Source organism: Episyrphus balteatus, chromosome 1, assembly GCF_945859705.1.
Source record: "Episyrphus balteatus chromosome 1, idEpiBalt1.1, whole genome shotgun sequence".
Lineage (NCBI taxonomy): Eukaryota > Metazoa > Arthropoda > Insecta > Diptera > Syrphidae > Episyrphus > Episyrphus balteatus.
In genome coordinates this window covers 48,756,788-48,778,220 of record NC_079134.1, presented here as the reverse complement: position 1 = coordinate 48,778,220, position 21,433 = coordinate 48,756,788, and the positions used below count along the sequence as shown (strand labels likewise).

Here is a 21,433-nt window from a genome sequence, read left to right as displayed (position 1 = left end):
AACTGCCACAGACCATTTCCTGTGGAGAAAGCCGTCTTTTCTCGATCTTCTGGATGGATTTCTACCTGCCAGTAGCCACTCTTCAAATCCAAAGTCGAAAACCATTGTGCTCCTTCCATTGCATCTAGAGTATCGCTGATTCTTGGCAGTGGGTAGCTGTCTTTCTTCGTCACATCATTCAGCCTGCGGTAGTCGACACAAAATCGAGTGCTTCCATCCTTCTTTTTGACGAGAACTACCGGTGATGCCCAAGGGCTTTTGGAATTTTCGATCAGCCCGTCTTTCTTCATTGTCGATATCATTTCTTCAACTTCACTTTGTTTGGCCAAGGGGAGACGTCTTGCTGGTTGACGAATCGGCCTAGCGTCTCCTGTATCGATTCGATGCTGCACCAGTTGTGTTCGGCCGTATTGCCCGCTGGGTGAAGAGAAGATATCAGCATATTCATGAAGAAGCCTTCCAGCAACATTAAGCTGATGTTGACTCAAGTTGTCTGATTTGAGAATTTGAGTCTTTAGTTTCTCAGAGTTCATAGTCATCTGTGTGTCCATCTCGTTGATCTTAGTTATTGCGGACACAGATTCACATTGCCCAACAACTTCTCCTTTCTTAAGCTTGATTGGGTACGGTTTGATGTTAAGTATCCGTACAGGTACCATGTTGTTCTTTGGTGCCACAAGAGTCTTCCCGATGATGATGTTTTCGGAACTCTGCTCAACTTCTGGTTCGACCATGAGGTATCGATGGTTTCCACAGTTCCCCTTTAACTTCGTCCACACAAAAACTTCTGAAGAAGGAGGCAGGCACATGTCTTCTTTGATGACAGTTCTAATTGTTGTTGAGTTTTCGCTGCCATAGACCATTGGAATCTCTACATTTCTGTATTTCAGGACTTGATTACCGATATCCAAAATGATTCCATGCTCCTTCATAAAGTCGATTCCAATGATGCACTCGTCACATATATCTGCCACCAAAAACACATGTAAAAACTTTAGTTCTGCTATACGGATCTCAAGACGAACTTCTCCGTACACTCTTGCTGCTTCTCCTGTGGCGGTCTTCAGACGATAGCTGTTGATGTTATGTAGCCACGTCATCTTTACCAAGTCTCTTCGTACAATAGAGGCGGTGGCACCGGTGTCAATTGTAGCCACGTGTTGGTTATTGTTTATGGTTGCCTCTACTGTCAGACTTTTGTTGTCTCGTTTAGTTTGTGAGACTTGAATTGTGGTTCTGGGGCCATCGATACCAGAAACCAGCTTCTGCCCCTCGAAGTTGGTTCTTACTCGTTTCCCGAATGGGAATCAAGTTGAGGATGAGTGTTGGTTGTATCGCTTACCTGTTGTTGGGCAATATTCCTGTTTCCACAGTGCTGGCAAGCATTTCTTCTTGGTGGCAATCTGCACTGCCGCTGGAGATGTCCTGTCTTGTTACAGTTCCAGCATCGAGCAGCTCCGTCTCGCTGGTTTCTTTGGAATGCGAGTTTTTGACAAGAGCATTCCTCCACTGTAACTTCTCTTACCCGATGAACGCCTTGAGAAGCCTGTTCTGCTGCTTCCATAGTGAGTGCAAACGCTAATGCTTCAGGAAGGGAACGTTTTCCAGCTGTTCGAATTGCTCGCTGAAGATTTATATCAGATACAGCACGTACAAAGGCTTCTGTCGCAAACTGATTGATAATGTCGTCTCCTGCTGTCGGATATGCCAGATGAGCTAACCTTTCAATATCTGCTTGGAGTTGTTGCAGAGTTTCTCCTCTTTTCTGGACTCTTGTATTGAGTTGGACGCGGAAGACTTCCTGCATATGGCCATCTCCAAAGCGTTTTTCAATGACCTGAACAAGAGCGTTAAAGTTACCATTCTTTTCTGGTGGTAAAGTTTGTAACAACTCAGCAGCAGGACCTCTAAGAGCAAGAGTCAGCGCTATACATTTGTCTTCGTCATCCCAGCCATTTGTTGTGGCAGCTGCCTCAAACTGTTTCTTGTAGATCGACCAAGAACTTTGTCCATCAAAGGTTGGTGGATGCATTTCCTTCTTCTTTGAATACTCACCAGAACTTTCTCGGGCCTTAATTTTTCGAACCTTGTCCAACTCTTTAGTAATGTCTTGGAATTTCTCTTCGAACTTTGTGTCCATTGCCAACAGCTTTTCTTTGTTTTCTTCAACACGCTCGTCAAGAGCAGTGAACTTCTTCTCGAAATCACCAAGCTTTCCCTCTAAAAGATTTTTCTGTTCTTCTAGAAGATTCTTTTGCTCATCGCGATGTTCTTCTAGATGTTTCTCCATTTTTTCGAGAAGATTCTGTTGTTCACTCTTTTGCTCGGTACGTTGTTTCTCAATTTTTTCGAGAAGATTCTGTTGTTCACTCTTTTGCTCTGTTCGTTGTTGTTCCATTTGTTCTCTTTGTTCATTGCGTTGTGTCTCAATTTGTTCAAGAAGATTTTTCTGTTCATCCTTTTGTTCTTTACGTTGCTGTTCCATTTGATCTTTCTGTTCTTCAAATTTTGCAAGGAGAACAGCCATCATGGATGACATATCGGAACTAGTACTTACTCGTTCTTCTACCATTTCAACTTCGAATTGAAATGTATCCAAATCTTCGTTTTTCTGGGTTAAATAATCCTGCAGGCGAATAATGAGGTCATTTTTCGATCCAGCAGTAGGAAGACCTCGTTTAGTTAATTCCGCCTTCAGCTCAGTCAAACTTAACTGATTCAATGTCTTACCCATTTTAACTTTTCAAAACGCGAGCACTTTTACTTATTTCAAAATGTTTTACACTTTGTTTATTGTTAAAACACACGCGCACTTTTTATTTTATTCGCGAAATTATCTGATTCGCACAAATAAATAAGTTTTATTCCACTTTTCTGACACCAATGTAATGTTTTATTCCGGGTTCACAATAAAACTTATTTCGTTTATTTTAACTTCCACTTATCTTTCCGTTCAAATAAGAACACACTTTATTTCAAATCAATTTACTTTTATTATGCGCTCAAACAAACACACTTTTCAATCACTTTATTTACTACTAACAATTTCCAACACTTTATTTCACTTTGTACTGTACTCTTTCACATTCAAGATTAAACTGTATCCGGTCGGTGTCCACGCTGCCCTTTTATACCTGAAATTCGGAATTCGAGAATGTCTTCGAAGGTTCTCGTCTTTGCTTCTCGAAGCTTCCTTTCCAAGAGGGGGCGCTTCATACTTCCAGTCCAGTGGGATATTTTGGGATATTCAGCAGTCGAGGGAATTTCTTTGGATGCGTTCAGAGGGTAGTTTCTTAATTACTAAAGGTCCGTTCACATTTCTACCTTTACTGTAGCAGGTAGTGTGTTCAGACTTTTATCTTAAAAGTAGTTCGGTAATTCATCGTTACAATACTTACAGATTTCAATAGTTTCCTAAAGTAACTACAAATTCAAGGTTACTTTGTGCCTAAATTTGGAGGCTTCCAGGTTAAAAATGGTGTAGGTTTTCGAACTAGTCAGTAGTAAAGTAGTGTGTTTTTTAATTGCTAATAAATAAAAATCATACTAAGTTTTTTTCTTTAAGTTAAGTGAAAAAGAGTAGGTACCTTAGTTGCGAAATATAATCTGGCACCACAGTACAAATAATAAGGTAATATATTCCGAACGTTGTCAAAATTTGTTTGTCAAAAATGGGCACCAATCTGTCGGCCTTTAATTTTTATATTTCAATCGCAGTAAACAGGAAATGTTTTAAAATGTTTTAATTTATAAAATGTCATTTAAAAATATTATAAATTGAAAAATAACAAATTTTCTTCGTGTTTCATCGGGGAAAATGATAAATAATTGTTTAAAAATTAGTGGTGTGCGTGGTTTATCGGTTTTTGTGCGTTTTTCTTCGGTATTTTACACAATTAAGAATTCGGTAGCTGACATTGGTCGCCAAAGTGTCATGTTTTGACAATCTGGCGACCAATGTCAGTTCGGAATATATTACCTTTTTATGTGTACTGTGATCTGGCACAAAGTCACTCCGGTACGATATCTGTACCAATACATATTTTTATGCATAAGAAATAAATTAAAACACGGAGAGAACAGACCACATAGAATTAAGCGGATCGCACCTTAATTTAAGAGGATTTCTGCATGGTTTTTTGCTAAGATGACTTTCCATTTAAATTAAGCTTACATCACCTTAAATTAAGGTGACAGGTAACATTAATTTCTTGAATGCGCAAATTAAAAAAAAAAAACTGGCAGCACCCGAGGATCAAACCTTAAACTGTTGGGTTGCTAGGCTATCTCACTGCTGGAAATAATTACGATAAACTGCACATTCACATTAAAATAAGATGAAGTTCACAATTAATTTAACTGAGTTTAGGTGGAATAGCCTTATTTCAAGCGGATATCACTTTATTTTAAGGTGGTGAAATTTATCAAATGAATTGTGTAGGCTTTTTTAGAGGATTTGAATTTTTTCGATTTGAAATGTATTTTTCGTCCTATTCCGAAAAATATTAAAGTTCCACTATGATCACATGATCAGCAATAATAAATTCTCCAAACGAAGTTAAATTAAATTAAAGACAAATGTTCAAAACGTTATAACAATTTAATTTATTGAGAATTAATTCGATCAAGACTAATGCTTTTAACTTTAGCTTTAAACAAGTGGACTGTACTGGATGGTGGTTGCTTGAAGAAGAGATCGATTTTATGCAAATATGCATTGATCATGCGAAAATCTTCTTAAACAATTGCCATATACATATGTACATACATAAATTATAAGTACTTAAGCTTCTTATCAGGTAATGTTGAAACAAACAAAAAGGGATTAAGGTCCAAATTATGATAATAGCAAAACATAGGGTATTATTTGACTTGTTGGCAATTAGGTAAATATTTAAACAAATTATGCGAATGTTTTAAAAGCATGAAAATAACTATTTACATATGAATTAAAAAATGAATATGTACATATTAATAATGAAAAATAATAATAATTTCAAGATGCATTCCTGAACACGCCGGCCCCCCTGAAGTAATTTCAGGAACAAGGTAGAATAGCCGGTTTTGTGAAGAGACACAACACGCACCAGATCGTCCTCGCCGGGATGAAGGACTAGAATTCGTCCTAGCGCCCATCTGGATGGTGGAATATTTGGCTCCTTTATAACTACTAGGTCACCAACTTTAAAATTCCGGGTCTTCTTTTGCCATTTAGCGCGCTCTTGAAGTGACGTTAGGTATTCATAGTGCCATCGACGCCAAAATCCTTGCATCATATTTTGTATGAGTTGCCACCTTCCAAGCCTATTTAGTGGTATCTCAAGGCAGCTGGGCTCCGGTATAGCCGTATATGGTCTACCTATAAGGAAATGAGATGGTGTTAATGGGTTCAAATCTGTATCAGAAATAGCACAAAGTGGCCTGGAATTTAATAATGCTTCAATTTGGGAAAGTAAAGTGGAAATCTCCTCAAAGGTCAAAACATTGTTCCCTACTACCCTCCGGAGGTGCTGTTTAACACTTTTTACCCCCGCTTCCCAGAGTCCCCCAAAATGAGGACTATGTGGTGGTATAAATTCCCATTTGATACCATCAGCTGCCAATGTTGAAGAAATTTTATGGTTGTGTTCCTCGGATCGTACCAGGTTGTACCATTCGCACAAGGTTCTCGCTGCTCCCTGGAAATTTGTACCATTATCCGAGTAGATGACGCTACATTTTCCCCTTCTTGCTACAAATCGTCTCAAAGCTGCTAAAAAGGCATCGGTAGACAGGTCACTGACGACTTCCAAATGCAATGCCTTTGTCGCCAAACAAACAAACAATGCGAAGTAACCTTTCACAAACCTTGGATTTCTTCCTTTGGCGAGTCGAAGTGTTATTGGTCCAGCATAGTCACAGCCCGTACGATCGAATGCAAAAGATGGTGATAGTCTAGAAGAAGGCAAGTTTCCCATGAGTTGTGACGATGTAGCTTGACGTTGTCGAAAACAACCCAAACATTCTCGAACAACCTTTCGTATATGGTTTCTGCTCCCGAAAATCCAAAACTCTTGCCGTATCAACGAAAAGAGCTCCGATACACCTGCGTGAAGGAATTTAGTGTGAGCATCCTGAATGATTAGTCGAGAAACCGCATGACCTTTAGGCAATATAATAGGGTGTTTTATACTGTAGGAAACATCAACCGCATTAGAAATTCTGCCGCCGACACGAAGAAGCCCAACATCATCAAGGAACGGCGACAAAGACGAGAGTTTAGAACGACTAGAGATACATTTTCCGGTTTTCAAAGATTGTATCTCCTCGGAAAACTCTTCTTGAGCCCATAAGAGACATTTCTGTTTTGCGTAAAGCAACTCTGAGGGGCGTAAGAAACCTCTCATACGTTCCTCTGGAGGTAGATGATTATTCCTGGCCCGCCGAACAAAGACAGCTACAATTCGAAGAACTTTGAACCAAGAAGAGACTCGTTTTCCTAGTTTATCGAGAAGTCCTTCTTGGACACACAATACATGGGCAACAACAGTTTGCTTTCTCATTTCAGGCACTTCCTCTAGCTCCTCACTAACAGCTGAAATTGGCCAAGAATCAAATTTCATGCAAAGCCAATCTGGACCTTTCCACCAGATACCTAACTGCAACAATTTCCGAGGTTCAACCCCTCTCGATGCACAATCAGCAGGATTTTGCTCAGAGCGAATATAGTTCCATTCGGAACGGGGTAGATCATCAAGAATCTCTGCGGTACTATTGGCAATAAAGGTGTTCCAACGACGAGGAGGAGATGAAAGCCACGCTAACACAATCTGAGAATCGCAAAAAACAAAGGTTTGTGTAGGTTTAATATCTAAGGAAGAGCGAACCAATTTTACTAGCCGAGTCAACAGAAGTGCCCCACAAAGTTCAAGACGAGGGAGGAATAGTTAACTGCTTTACAGGGGCGACGCGGGTTTTACCAGCAACCAGTTGAACCTCGATCTCTCCTCTCTCAGATACACTGCGAATGTAGACAGCAGCTGAATATGCCTTCTGCGATGCATCGGAAAATCCTATTAAACCAAATTTTTTCGAATTTAAGGTAAATCTTCGCGAAATTTCCACCTTTTCGAAGCAAGGCAAATTCTTTCGGTAGGAAATCCATTTGTCAGCTATTTCACTTGGCAGTGGATCATCCCATCCGATTTTCGTTTCATGCACCCATAACTCCTGGAACAGCATTTTAAATAAAATGGTGGCAGGAGCCAGGAAACCCAAGGGATCAAAGACTTTAGCAATCTCTGACAACAGCATTCGCTTTGTAGGTGCAAACGATGATTCGAGAGAAATTTTGAAGGTAAAAATATCACGATGAGGATTCCAAATTAATCCGAGGACCTTTGTACAGTTTTCAGCGCTATCCAAATCAAGAGAAAACGTTGGTTCACAATCTAAACCCTGCAAAACTGGCCAGCAATTTAAGCTCCATTTGCTTAACTGCAAACCGCCACAGGATAGCAACTCAATCAACTCTTTTTTCAATTCTAAAATACCTGACACCGAATCCGAGCCTGTCATGATATCATCAACATAAAAATCATGCAATATAGAATGTGAAGCAATAGGGAATCGATGTTGTTTCAAGACACGCATCGACAGAAATGGAGCAGGTGAAGTACCGTAGGTGACTGTACACAACCTATAGTGTCCAATGGGTTCATTAGGGTTTTCTCTCCAAACAATACGTTGGTAGTCACGATGTTTTTTATCGACCTAAATTTGTCGAAACATCTTAACAATATCGGCACAAAAAACATATTGATGGATTCTAAAACGCAAACAGACATTAATCAAATTACGCTGGAGTGGAGGTCCTATATGCATGCAGCATCTCATTCAAGCTCGTACCACTTGCATCCTTATGTGACCCGTCAAACACAACCCTTAATTTTTTTGTCACAACAGCATGATGCGGCAAATAAAAGGTGTTCCCAGAAGTAGGCTCAATCTCTGATTCTGGGATACGCTCCATGTGTCCTAATTCCTGGTAGGTCTTCACAAAACTGCAGTAATCCAAACGAAGTTTTTCCTGACGAGCAAAACGACGTTCCATAGCAAACAATGCTCCAGGGAGAGTGTTACTGAAACTTACATCCTGTCCTCGCAAAGGTAATTCCACAACATATTTGCCATCAGGCGCACGATAGAAGGTTTTACAAAAATGAGAATCTGCAAAATCCCCAGAATCTAACGATTACATATTGTGAGGAAGTTCTTCGATTACCCAAAATGTTTTTAGAAGACTTAAAACCATCTGCATGGTTCCTACAAACAAGGACACAGTTTCCTTGGTTGGAGCGTTACCTGTTATTATAACCCATCCAAAAATGGTATTATGGGCAATAATGTTCCCGTTTTTGTCAGTGCGACGACCATCACGCAAAATATTCCAGGCCTTGTCAGATCCTAACAAAACATCAATTGGTCCTGGAATGTCAAAACCTGGATCGGCCAATTTCAAGTCACCCAACAGCAAAGATTTATCAAAATCAAGAGGAACTAGAGGAGTATACGAAGTGATTTTATTCAAAATGAAGGCTTCAACATCCATTTCATTTGAATCAAAACAGGATTTAAGATTCAGGGTCACAGCACCCTGTGTAACACCAGCTTCTAGCGAAGAGATTCCAGAAATTGGAAGACGAGCGTGACGACGACGAAGATGTAACCTTTTCACCAAATTTTCAGTTACAAAAGAAGCTTGGGAACCTGTATCGAGCAAAACGCGACAAAGTTGTTTGTTACCAAGAGTATCTGCAACCTGGACAACAACTGTGGGCAAAATACCGGAGGGACGAATTTCATTTTGAACATGATTGCTAACAATAGACAACGAGGAACCTTGAGATGTCGAGGGGGTTTCTGAAGAAAGATTATTAGTAACGCCCATATTCGACGAACCAAATTTTTGCATGATAGGCATTAAGGCAAAAAATACTACAATGTCCCAAAGGTAGTAAAAATTTTTGGTCATTTGTAAAAAATATTCGCAACACTTCCTCGTCGTCGGTTCCAACGCTCGTCTTCAACGACACTCCATTTGTTAGTTCTGCCGATAAAGCTAACCTACTTGCGAGGCAGTTCGCTGCCAACTCAACACTGCCTGATAGTGTCATGACTCCGCCAGTACTTGAGCGCGTAAACGGATTCATGGGACAAATCTTCTTTCGCACTCGTACAGTAGCAAGAGTTCTTAAAGATCTTGACATACACAAGTCCGCTGGCCCGGATAGTATCCCCCCCATCGTTCTGAAGAGGTGTTCTTCCACGCTGGCAAAACCACTGCGTAAGCTTTTTCATCTGTCCTATTCTACTGGTCTCTTCCCGAGTAGATGGAGAACAGCATTTGTCCAGCCTGTCCCTAAAAAAGGCGAATCTTCCTCACCCTCAAACTACCGACCGATCGCACTTACGTCCCTTCTTTCCAAGGTCATGGAAACGTTGATTAACTTTCAACTTAAGAAATATCTTGAGGAACGGAAGCTTCTTAATGACCGGCAGTACGGCTTTCGTAGAAACAGGTCCACTGGTGATCTGATAGTTTATCTCACCGAGCAGTGGAACAAATCTTTACATCGTTTTGGAGAAAGTAAGATTGTTGCACTTGATATTTCAAAGGCATTTGATAGAGTTTGGCATCAAGCTCTTCTTTCGAAAATGCGTGCTTTTGGCGTCGATGAATCTCTTCTTCGTTGGATTAGAAATTACCTTTCGAACCGTTCAATACAAGTCGTATTGGATGGATTCAAGTCTGAAACCCACTGGTGTGCCACAGGGCTCCGTTCTGTCTCCGACACTCTTTCTCATTTTTATAAATGATCTCCTGTCTGAAACTTCTAATCCACTCAACTGTTTTGCTGATGATAGTACCCTCAGTTTTTCATATTCGTTTCCTGATTCTCGCCCATGTTCTTCGGATGTGGATCTCGAACGGCTTAATATGATTAACTCATTAATTTCTGATCTTGATAGCATTGTTGAATGGGGAATAAAAAATCGCGTAGAATTTAATGCGTCAAAAACACAATGCTGTTTACTTTCATTAAAGCGAAACCTTCCTCCCATGCCACTTTCCATGAGTGGTACTTGCATCGAGGAAACCGACCACCTTTCAGTTCTCGGTAATGCACAACAAACCACCTCCTGTGGAATGAACACATATTTGACACCGCTAAATCCGCTGCTAAATGTTTAGGTTTCCTCCGAAGATGCAAGAAATTTTTCTCCCCGTCTGATCTAGCAGTTATTTATAAGGCATATATCCGTCCAAAGCTCGAATATAACTCCCACATATGGGCAGGAGCACCAATAACGTCGTTGAGTTTCTTGGATAGAATACAAAATAGAGCTATAAAAATGATAGGTGATAGATCAATATCTGATACAATTACGTCTCTCGAGCACCGGCGTAACGTCTCATGCCTCACGTTGTTCTATCGTTATTTTTATAAGCAATGCTCAGAAGAAATAGCTAGTTGCATTCCTCCCCTTAAACAGTTCAACCGTAGCACTCGCGCTTCCAGGAATGCTCATCAGTTTACCCTCGAGTCCAATTTCGGACGTACCGTCAAATACAGAGATTCTTTCTTCAGCCGCACTACGCGAATGTGGAACGCATTACCCGCCTCTGTTTTTCCATCCCATTTCAAAACTCAGGACTTCAAAACTAATGTACATCGGTATCTCCTTTCAAACCCCTCCCTATTTTCCTAATGCTCGTACTGTGTTCATCATATTAAGGGTAGATTAATCCCTTTAGTGCGCGCTCATTATATAAAAAAAAAAAAAAAATCTGATTTATCTGCTAACCGACGCAAATGACCACTATCCGAAACTGCCACCGTTGGCATCTTCATAAAACTTTCTATATGCGCGTTTATAATGTACAACGGCTTATTATAGCGCCGTTCAAGTTTATCCCAAGCCTCTTCGTAATTAGAGTCGGTTATTTCAATTCCGTTTAAAACTTTTGCGGCCTCATCAGTCAAAAACGATTTTAGATAACGCATTTTCTGAGCACCCGAGAGTTTTTCTTTGCAGCCAATGCTCCCGACGAACATATCTCGAAACTCTGGCCATTCGCGATAATCGCCACCAAAAGGAGATATTTTAAATTTGGGCAACTCAATTTCACTGCTTGTCGCAGCTGAAACCGTACACGAATTGCTTAAAAACGTTTCCAACAAGGCGGCTTGTTGCTTGGAATGTTCATCCGAAGAATCACTATTGGCTTGGTTACGCGGTGGAGGAGGAGGTGGAGGAAGTGGAGGAGAATTTTTCCTAATAGCTTTTATGAATGCACTTTTAGCATCAAGATATTTCCTTTCCGTGGTTTCAAAATCGATTTCGGGATCAACGTATCCCTCTTCCTCGGAATATTGAAAGAATTCATTGTGATTCAAACAAAAATCTTTCCACGTTTCCTCTAACCTTTCTAATCGCGTTTCTAAATTTTCGATATCTTCATCGGCAACTTCTAAGATATACGAATGAGCCCTCGTGATCGTCTTAGAATATTCATGATTCTTATAATTATTTTAAAGTCAAAACCGAACACGAGAAACCAACAATTCTAACACACGATTTCACAAAATTGTGCACTTCAAATGTCTATCAAAAAATCTATAAACTATCCTGAACAGCACTCCAGAAAATCCTAACAACAGCAATCCAACAAAAACAGCAATCCCAGCAAACAGCAACAGCATATATTTATTTTCAATAAATCGATACAATTTTACCTTTAGGTATATTAATACCCAAAATGTCTCCAGCTCCAATCCAAAAAATCCAAAAGATCGAGCAACCACCAACAAAATTCAAAATTACAAGAAATCCGATTTATACAAAAAAAAATCCGGCTCGAAGGACCAACTTTGATCAGCAATAATAAATTCTCCAAACGAAGTTAAATTAAATTAAAGACAAATGTTCAAAACGTTATAACAATTTAATTTATTGAGAATTAATTCGATCAAGACTAATGCTTTTAACTTTAGCTTTAAACAAGTGGACTGTACTGGATGGTGGTTGCTTGAAGAAGAGATCGATTTTATGCAAATATGCATTGATCATGCGAAAATCTTCTTAAACAATTGCCATATACATATGTACATACATAAATTATAAGTACTTAAGCTTCTTATCAGGTAATGTTGAAACAAACAATAATCATTTTTAGCAAAAAAACAAAACCGACTTCCATGGATGAAAACTAGGTTTTATGGTTTTTAAAATAGTTCCTATGGCTAAAAGTGAACGAAATTAAAATGGGACCACACTGCAGCCACCAGCTAGCCAATACAAAAAGAGTTATCAGAATTGGTTCACTCAGTCCAAAGTTATGCGGTAACAAACATAAAAAAAAAAAAAAAAAAAAATACAGACGAATTGAATACCTCCTCCTTTTTGGAAGTCGGTAAAAACACAATGCTGTTTACTTTCATTAAAGCGAAACCTTCCTCCCATGCCACTTTCCATGAGTGGTACTTGCATCGAGGAAACCGACCACCTTTCAGTTCTCGGTAATGCACAACAAACCACCTCCTGTGGAATGAACACATATTTGACACCGCTAAATCCGCTGCTAAATGTTTAGGTTTCCTCCGAAGATGCAAGAAATTTTTCTCCCCGTCTGATCTAGCAGTTATTTATAAGGCATATATCCGTCCAAAGCTCGAATATAACTCCCACATATGGGCAGGAGCACCAATAACGTCGTTGAGTTTCTTGGATAGAATACAAAATAGAGCTATAAAAATGATAGGTGATAGATCAATATCTGATACAATTACGTCTCTCGAGCACCGGCGTAACGTCTCATGCCTCACGTTGTTCTATCGTTATTTTTATAAGCAATGCTCAGAAGAAATAGCTAGTTGCATTCCTCCCCTTAAACAGTTCAACCGTAGCACTCGCGCTTCCAGGAATGCTCATCAGTTTACCCTCGAGTCCAATTTCGGACGTACCGTCAAATACAGAGATTCTTTCTTCAGCCGCACTACGCGAATGTGGAACGCATTACCCGCCTCTGTTTTTCCATCCCATTTCAAAACTCAGGACTTCAAAACTAATGTACATCGGTATCTCCTTTCAAACCCCTCCCTATTTTCCTAATGCTCGTACTGTGTTCATCATATTAAGGGTAGATTAATCCCTTTAGTGCGCGCTCATTATATAAAAAAAAAAAAAAAATCTGATTTATCTGCTAACCGACGCAAATGACCACTATCCGAAACTGCCACCGTTGGCATCTTCATAAAACTTTCTATATGCGCGTTTATAATGTACAACGGCTTATTATAGCGCCGTTCAAGTTTATCCCAAGCCTCTTCGTAATTAGAGTCGGTTATTTCAATTCCGTTTAAAACTTTTGCGGCCTCATCAGTCAAAAACGATTTTAGATAACGCATTTTCTGAGCACCCGAGAGTTTTTCTTTGCAGCCAATGCTCCCGACGAACATATCTCGAAACTCTGGCCATTCGCGATAATCGCCACCAAAAGGAGATATTTTAAATTTGGGCAACTCAATTTCACTGCTTGTCGCAGCTGAAACCGTACACGAATTGCTTAAAAACGTTTCCAACAAGGCGGCTTGTTGCTTGGAATGTTCATCCGAAGAATCACTATTGGCTTGGTTACGCGGTGGAGGAGGAGGTGGAGGAAGTGGAGGAGAATTTTTCCTAATAGCTTTTATGAATGCACTTTTAGCATCAAGATATTTCCTTTCCGTGGTTTCAAAATCGATTTCGGGATCAACGTATCCCTCTTCCTCGGAATATTGAAAGAATTCATTGTGATTCAAACAAAAATCTTTCCACGTTTCCTCTAACCTTTCTAATCGCGTTTCTAAATTTTCGATATCTTCATCGGCAACTTCTAAGATATACGAATGAGCCCTCGTGATCGTCTTAGAATATTCATGATTCTTATAATTATTTTAAAGTCAAAACCGAACACGAGAAACCAACAATTCTAACACACGATTTCACAAAATTGTGCACTTCAAATGTCTATCAAAAAATCTATAAACTATCCTGAACAGCACTCCAGAAAATCCTAACAACAGCAATCCAACAAAAACAGCAATCCCAGCAAACAGCAACAGCATATATTTATTTTCAATAAATCGATACAATTTTACCTTTAGGTATATTAATACCCAAAATGTCTCCAGCTCCAATCCAAAAAATCCAAAAGATCGAGCAACCACCAACAAAATTCAAAATTACAAGAAATCCGATTTATACAAAAAAAAATCCGGCTCGAAGGACCAACTTTGATCAGCAATAATAAATTCTCCAAACGAAGTTAAATTAAATTAAAGACAAATGTTCAAAACGTTATAACAATTTAATTTATTGAGAATTAATTCGATCAAGACTAATGCTTTTAACTTTAGCTTTAAACAAGTGGACTGTACTGGATGGTGGTTGCTTGAAGAAGAGATCGATTTTATGCAAATATGCATTGATCATGCGAAAATCTTCTTAAACAATTGCCATATACATATGTACATACATAAATTATAAGTACTTAAGCTTCTTATCAGGTAATGTTGAAACAAACAATAATCATTTTTAGCAAAAAAACAAAACCGACTTCCATGGATGAAAACTAGGTTTTATGGTTTTTAAAATAGTTCCTATGGCTAAAAGTGAACGAAATTAAAATGGGACCACACTGCAGCCACCAGCTAGCCAATACAAAAAGAGTTATCAGAATTGGTTCACTCAGTCCAAAGTTATGCGGTAACAAACATAAAAAAAAAAAAAAAAAAAAATACAGACGAATTGAATACCTCCTCCTTTTTGGAAGTCGGTAAAAAGGGATTAAGGTCCAAATTATGATAATAGCAAAACATAGGGTATTATTTGACTTGTTTGGCAATTAGGTAAATATTTAAACAAATTATGCGAATGTTTTAAAAGCATGAAAATAACTATTTACATATGAATTAAAAAATGAATATGTACATATTAATAATGAAAAATAATAATAATTTCAAGATGCATTCCTGAACACACTATGAAGATAAAGTTCATCGTATTCGGCCCTTTATTTTTTATCTCTCTAAGAATGCCTAGCAATATCGGGACGTTGATTGCACTTTCCTTTTCTTTATGACAAAAATGATGCAGATTCTTTGGTTTTTATATATATATTTTTCTTTGTGGTGTGTAGGTATTTGTTGGAATATGATTTTTGTTTGTTGTGGGGGCCCGTATTTTGTGGGGGCCCAGTGCCGTAGCTCCGGCTGCCCTCCCCTGAATCCGGCCCTATCTAGATGTATTTAATATAGAATGATTTAAATTAAAAACATGCACAAAATTGTTAGGTATATATATTTCAAAAAAAAAGAAACAACTTCAAAAATAATTAAATGTGAATAAACTTTATGTCAATCCCTATAGAATTCCTACTCATATTCATTGCATGTAATTTGTTCTGGATCCTATGAAAAATTGCAGATTATGGGTTTAAGGTTTCGAGGTTTAAGGTTCCAACAACTAATTTTTAACTGTGTAAACTTTATGAACAAATGATACGCACTACTCACTCTCCTAACTATGTATATAACTAATAATTTTCAAATAAACATATCGTTCACTTACAGTTTTACTTATCAAATTAACTAATGGACGTCCATCGTCACGGTCTATAATATTAAGATTTTCTATCGAGATATGAATCCAATTACATTAGAAATAGATACACGTAGTTAGCTCCTTTTATCCTCTGTCAAAACAAATTGGTTTATCAGTATTAAAAGATTGTTCAGCAGTAAAAGAAAAATGTGTTTCAAAGTTCAAAAAAATAAAAGTAATTTTGTACTCCATGAGGGTCCTAAGGACCCACCTAATTTACTCCACGACTTGAAATTACTGCTTAAAATTTTAAAGGCTTTTGGATTGTTTCCAATTTATACTCAAGTTACCAATACCGAAATTGAAGCCCCATCGAAATACAATAATATTTATTCAATTATAATTCGAAGTACAATGCATTTCTTGACCGTCTTCAACTTGTACAGCATGTATCATCAAAGTTCAGTTCAGGATTTTTCAACGGAACGCGAAACTGATAACATCAATCAATATATTGAGATAATTATATGTGTTACCACTTACACAGGAACTATTATTCTCTGTTCGAAACATTCCAATGACTTTTTGACAATTCTAAAGGACATTCTTAAAGTGGACTCGGATATTCAGGAAACATATCGAGCAAGTGTTGAAAATAATTGCAAATTTTCTCAAAAAAGTGTTTTTGGAATTATAGCAGCTCAGATATTTTTGACAAGCCTAAAATTTACCGGTGGAGGGATAACAAATTGGATTCAGTACATAATTATTATATTTTTTGCAGTTCAAAATAGTTTATGTTCAATGTTTATGATGCTTCTTGCAGCCTTACTAAAGGTTGTATCTATGCGTTTTGAATTTGTCAATATGATTTTGAATAACTACAGTTATAATATGGTTGGTATAAATGCACGGGGAATGTTTGAAGAAGATGTTGCATTTGCATTTCGTTTGCATAACAAGCTTTTGAAGATTTACAAGCTTTTGAATGAGGCATGCAGTTTAATGTTGGCATTTTTTATGGGATATGCATTTTATACTATAACAACAAATACTTATAATATTTTTGTGGAATTTACAACTTATACGGATATTTCATGGAGTTTTTTGCTGGACAGTTTTATGTGGTTTGGTTTGAATACGGTTCTTTTGACGATATTAGCGCGAAATTGTGGAAGAGCGACGATAAAGGTATGGTAAATTAATCTATGTAAAAGTTGAAAAAAATTGCGTGTTTTTATCATCATTTTTGTACTTGTTATACTTCTTAGGACAATAAATTATTGGTTTCTTGTCAAACTTCAGCTCTGTCGGGAGTTCTTCGTGAACAAGATTCCACGCAGAAAAATTGAATTTCACTTTTGCCCTATTGTTTCGGGCGAACATTTGTTCACGTCAGGAAAACTCCACGTATTTTCAACTTTTCTTCACTTACATATATGCGAATTCGACAGCTCTTTTTTCATATAAATTTTGTTGGCGACAGGTAACTAGTTTAGGGAAAAATTTAAATTTCCTTTGGGTGAAACGCACAATAGCAATTAAAATTGCTGGCGAAAAAAAATATTTCGGGTGGAAAAATTTCCACCTGAAACTCTTGATAGGGCTGATTATTCCGGGTCTGAAGAATTTGATAATTATTTGCTGCACACTGTATTGATGCATTTACGTTCTTAATATACATAGCCGGTACATGCTTTGGCTTTAAAGCTTGATATGTTTCCGCTGTCTAATCTTGTAATTTTTGCTTCTTTGGAATTTTTCATAGTTTCTGTTTCTCGATACCACTGGAGATATACATATGTACAGCCCTATTCTGCTGTTCCTCGGGGGAATAATCTTTAAATTTTCACCAATAACTATTCTACTATTTATCGGAGTGAATCCAAAGAAGAATGAAAAGGTAGAACTAAAGTGAATCGAATGTGTGAATCGGATCTGAGATTCACGTGAACAGCAGAATAGGGCTGATACAGAAATAACTTTTCATAGTTTTTCTTGGATGTTGGTTAGCTCATAAAGAAGCAGTTATAGTTTATAATAAAGTTCATATACAGGGTGTCCCACAGTCACCGCCCCAAATGAAAACCATGGATTCCTGAGGTCATTTTAAGTCGAAAAACTTAAGAGGTAATTTTCTCGTTTTCGTCCCGTTTTCGAGTTACCATGGTTTTTATGATTTTTGCTCTCTTGTCCTTTAACTTGCCTTATCTTTGCCAAACCACGTTTGATTTGAAAGATTTTTTTTACAACCAATCAAGAATTTACTATAGTTTAAGTTTGTCTCAAAACTTTTTTCTCTGCTGACAACCGTTTCGCCACAATTTTGCATCAAACACAATATTCTTCGTTTTTTAAGTTGTTTTTTACACTTTCATATCATTTTAGTCAAAAAAACACGTTAATGAGTATTAATTTTTTGTGCTTTTTATTAAAGCCCAGTTTATTTTCATAAAAAAAATAAGTTTTATTTCATAAAAAAGACTACTGAAAGTAATTAAAAAAAAATAAACAAACTGAGTGAATTCAAAAAAAAATAATTTTTAAATAAAAAATTAATTTAAATGAATTAAAAACTTTTACTGAGCTATTGTGCTTAAGAAAAGAACAAAAAGATAAAGCCCAGAAAAAATTTTAATTCATTTAAATCAATTTTTTATTTAAAAATTATTTTTTTTTTAATTCACTCAGTTTGTTTATTTTTTTTAATTACTTTCAGTAGTCTTTTTTATGAAATAAAACTTATTTTTTTTATGAAAATAAACTGGGCTTTAATAAAAAGCACAAAAAATTAATACTCATTAACGTGTTTTTTTGACTAAAATGATATGAAAGTGTAAAAAACAACTTAAAAAACGAAGAATATTGTGTTTGATGCAAAATTGTGGCGAAACGGTTGTCAGCAGAGAAAAAAGTTTTGAGACAAACTTAAACTATAGTAAATTCTTGATTGGTTGTAAAAAAAATCTTTCAAATCAAACGTGGTTTGGCAAAGATAAGGCCAGTTAAATGACAAGAGAGCAAAAATCATAAAAACCGTGGTAACTCGAAAACGGGACGAAAACGAGAAAATTACCTCTTAAGTTTTTCGACTTAAAATGACCTCAGGAATATATGGTTTTCATTTGGGGCGGTGACTGTGGGACACCCTGTATATGCTGATTCACAGAACATACATTTTATGCTTTGTGAATCAGCATATAAACTATAACTGCTTCTTTTCAAAGCAATTGAACATTAGATCTGTGTCCAAACGAAAAACTAGCATAGGCTTTGATTTAAGCATTTTCCTTTCAGAAGAGCCATTTGAAGTTTGTGCAAAACATTTTAAATTTCAAATTAATCATTGAAAAAAAAAAAAAAAAGTTCATGAGGAAACTTGGCAAAATGTTTGCTTTTTGTCAATACAATAACTCTAATGATTCGGGTAAAAAGTCTAAGAACTTAAGTATAAAGTTCAATTTGCCATCGAAAACAAAAATAAAATGAATAATTGGCTTTTTTTAACTGTCTCTTTCGAAAAACACCCTTTCACCTAAATTATTCTTGATTTTTATCCCAAATCCAACATTTTCATCAAATTTCATTAGGGTGACCCATCATTTTTGTTTTCACTAAAAAAACACTCTTTTACCCATGATATTCTTATAGACACTTTAGGTTCTTGTTTTTTATTTCAAGAGTAACATAATTTCTGAATTTAAGTAGGGTACCACTAGTTATTACTCTAGTAGGTATTACACACTTTTTCAAATATACCCATATTTTCTCTACACCTAAAAAAACGCCCTTAGACATGAAATAAAATATATAAACTTATTTTATTCGTAATACCCATGGGAAATAAAACATTTTTAATATATTTCGTAAGGGTACCATTTATATCATTGATTTTATCGGACTTGTGGCGGATTTTCCTTATTTCCCAAAAAAACACCCTTTCACTTAAAATTTTTCTATAGAGTGCTTAGATTCTTGGTATCTATTATAAACGAAACATGTATCAATTTTCGTTGGTTTAACATTTTTGTCCCAGTTTTTATGGTATTAATTTCGAATTTCATCAATTCTTAAAAAAACACCCTTTCACTCTTATAAGAAAAAAAACTTTTTCACCAAGTTTAAAAAATTAATGCAATTTATGTCAACTGTTACATTCCTTTCTCACACATAAATCAACCCATCAAAAAACACTCTTTCACCAAAAATATTTTTTAGAAATTTTATGAATCTTTTGTCCCTGCTTTATCTGAAACCTTCATTCCGAATTTCATCAATATATCTTGTTTTTCACATGGGTTTCGATAATATTAACCTGTTGAAGTCAAAAAACAAGCACCCTTGTTTATAATTGGCAATAACTTTTCTTAGAATAATTGTACCTATTGACTTTATTTTTATGTCATCAGATTCAGCACCAAAAAATACCTTAAAAACATGAGTCACTATATTTTTGACTTTCACACCCCCTGCCTCTTGTCCGCGAAAAAACACCCTTCCATCCAACTTTTGTTTATAGAAAAAGTTTCAAGAGTGTAACAATTTTTTTTTAATTTGTTGATTGTGTGTCCTATTTTACATATATAACGAGCCTCTCAGAAAAGTATATTTTGGTTCGCTTAAACATTAAAAGCTTTAAAGATTTAGGCTGGAGGACTAATTTGTTTGCACGAAAAAAAAAATATTGATAACTCTTATTGAAAAAATAAAAATGAAACATATTTTTAATGTTATTCTTAGGGCCAATTTTTCAATAGTCAGTTAAACAGTCAGTTAGTACTTATTCCTAAGGATAGAGAAAAAATCAATTTTTCAACAAGCAGATATAGCTTATTCCTAAGAATAAAACTATCTGCTTCTTTCAGAGACGAATAAAAATTATTCTAAGGAATAATCTCAATAAAAATATTGTGTCAGTTGTCAAAGCTGTTTTGAAAGAATTTCGAAAAAAATACAGTGGAACACAAGAAAACAAAAACAATCATGAATAAAAATGACGTTTAATTTTAAATATTTTTGAATTTGACAATTTTTTTTTGTTATTCTGTAGAATAAATTATTCTTAATTGAAAAATTCAATGTTTTTATCTGATTGTTTATGAGTCTAATAACTTTATTCGTCAAACAGTTAACTGACTGTTTATTAGACGATTGAAAAATTGGCTCTTAAAAAAATGTCTTTTTTCAGGCTAATGCCGCATCTCAAATTTTGGCAAGAGTTTATGGAAAAAACAAGGACTATCAAATACTAGTAATTTTTTTCTTTGAAAAGTACTTACAAATAACAAATACCTATATAATAATGTTAAACCGAATTTCAGATTGATAAGTTTTTGACTAAGAGCATTAGACAGGAAGTAGAATTCACAGCATATGGGTTTTTTGTTGTTGATACTTCTACTCTTTTTAAGGTATTTGAATTTTACATTATATCAAATTTAAAGTTGGAATTTATTTTTATGTATTTATTTCAGATATTTTCTGCAGTTACAACTTATCTTGTAATTCTTATTCAATTTAAGCAACTTGAAGAGACGAAACTAGATGACAGCATGGTAGCAGAGACTGTTAAGCGTTAAAAACACATTTTTCTACCCTACCCAGACAAAAACCTCCTTTGTGAAGTGTTGGCACACCCCTAAATGCTAATTTTTTTCCAACCTGTCCAAGGTTAGCTCAGGATAGCGCAAAGTTTTTTTTTCACCCTTAGTTCTAAAATTATATTGGAATAATTTTTATTTTTCAACTCATATATCACAAAAAATAAAAATTGTTGGTTTTGCACTGTGGTACGCTTGCTTAACGT

At 36.3% G+C, this 21,433-nt stretch overlaps 1 protein-coding gene across 9 annotated transcripts in view; it reads left to right on the top strand.

Annotated features, from left to right (window-relative positions):
• Window positions 1-21,433, top strand: part of LOC129915032 (gustatory and pheromone receptor 32a) — a 38,385-nt gene extending 16,952 nt beyond the window's left edge. For 3 of the 9 annotated variants that reach the window (XM_055994488.1, XM_055994499.1, XM_055994507.1), the window contains exons 10-12: window positions 20,816-20,878; window positions 20,949-21,038; window positions 21,102-21,398. In XM_055994488.1, the coding sequence (XP_055850463.1) occupies window positions 20,816-20,878; window positions 20,949-21,038; window positions 21,102-21,206 (258 nt within the window). In that variant the 3' untranslated portion in view covers window positions 21,207-21,398. Of the gene's footprint in view, window positions 1-15,787; window positions 16,819-20,815; window positions 20,899-20,948; window positions 21,039-21,101 lie in introns of those variants that run through there. The other 6 variants (XM_055994524.1, XM_055994516.1, XM_055994528.1 and 3 more) reach the window with 5 other exon arrangements.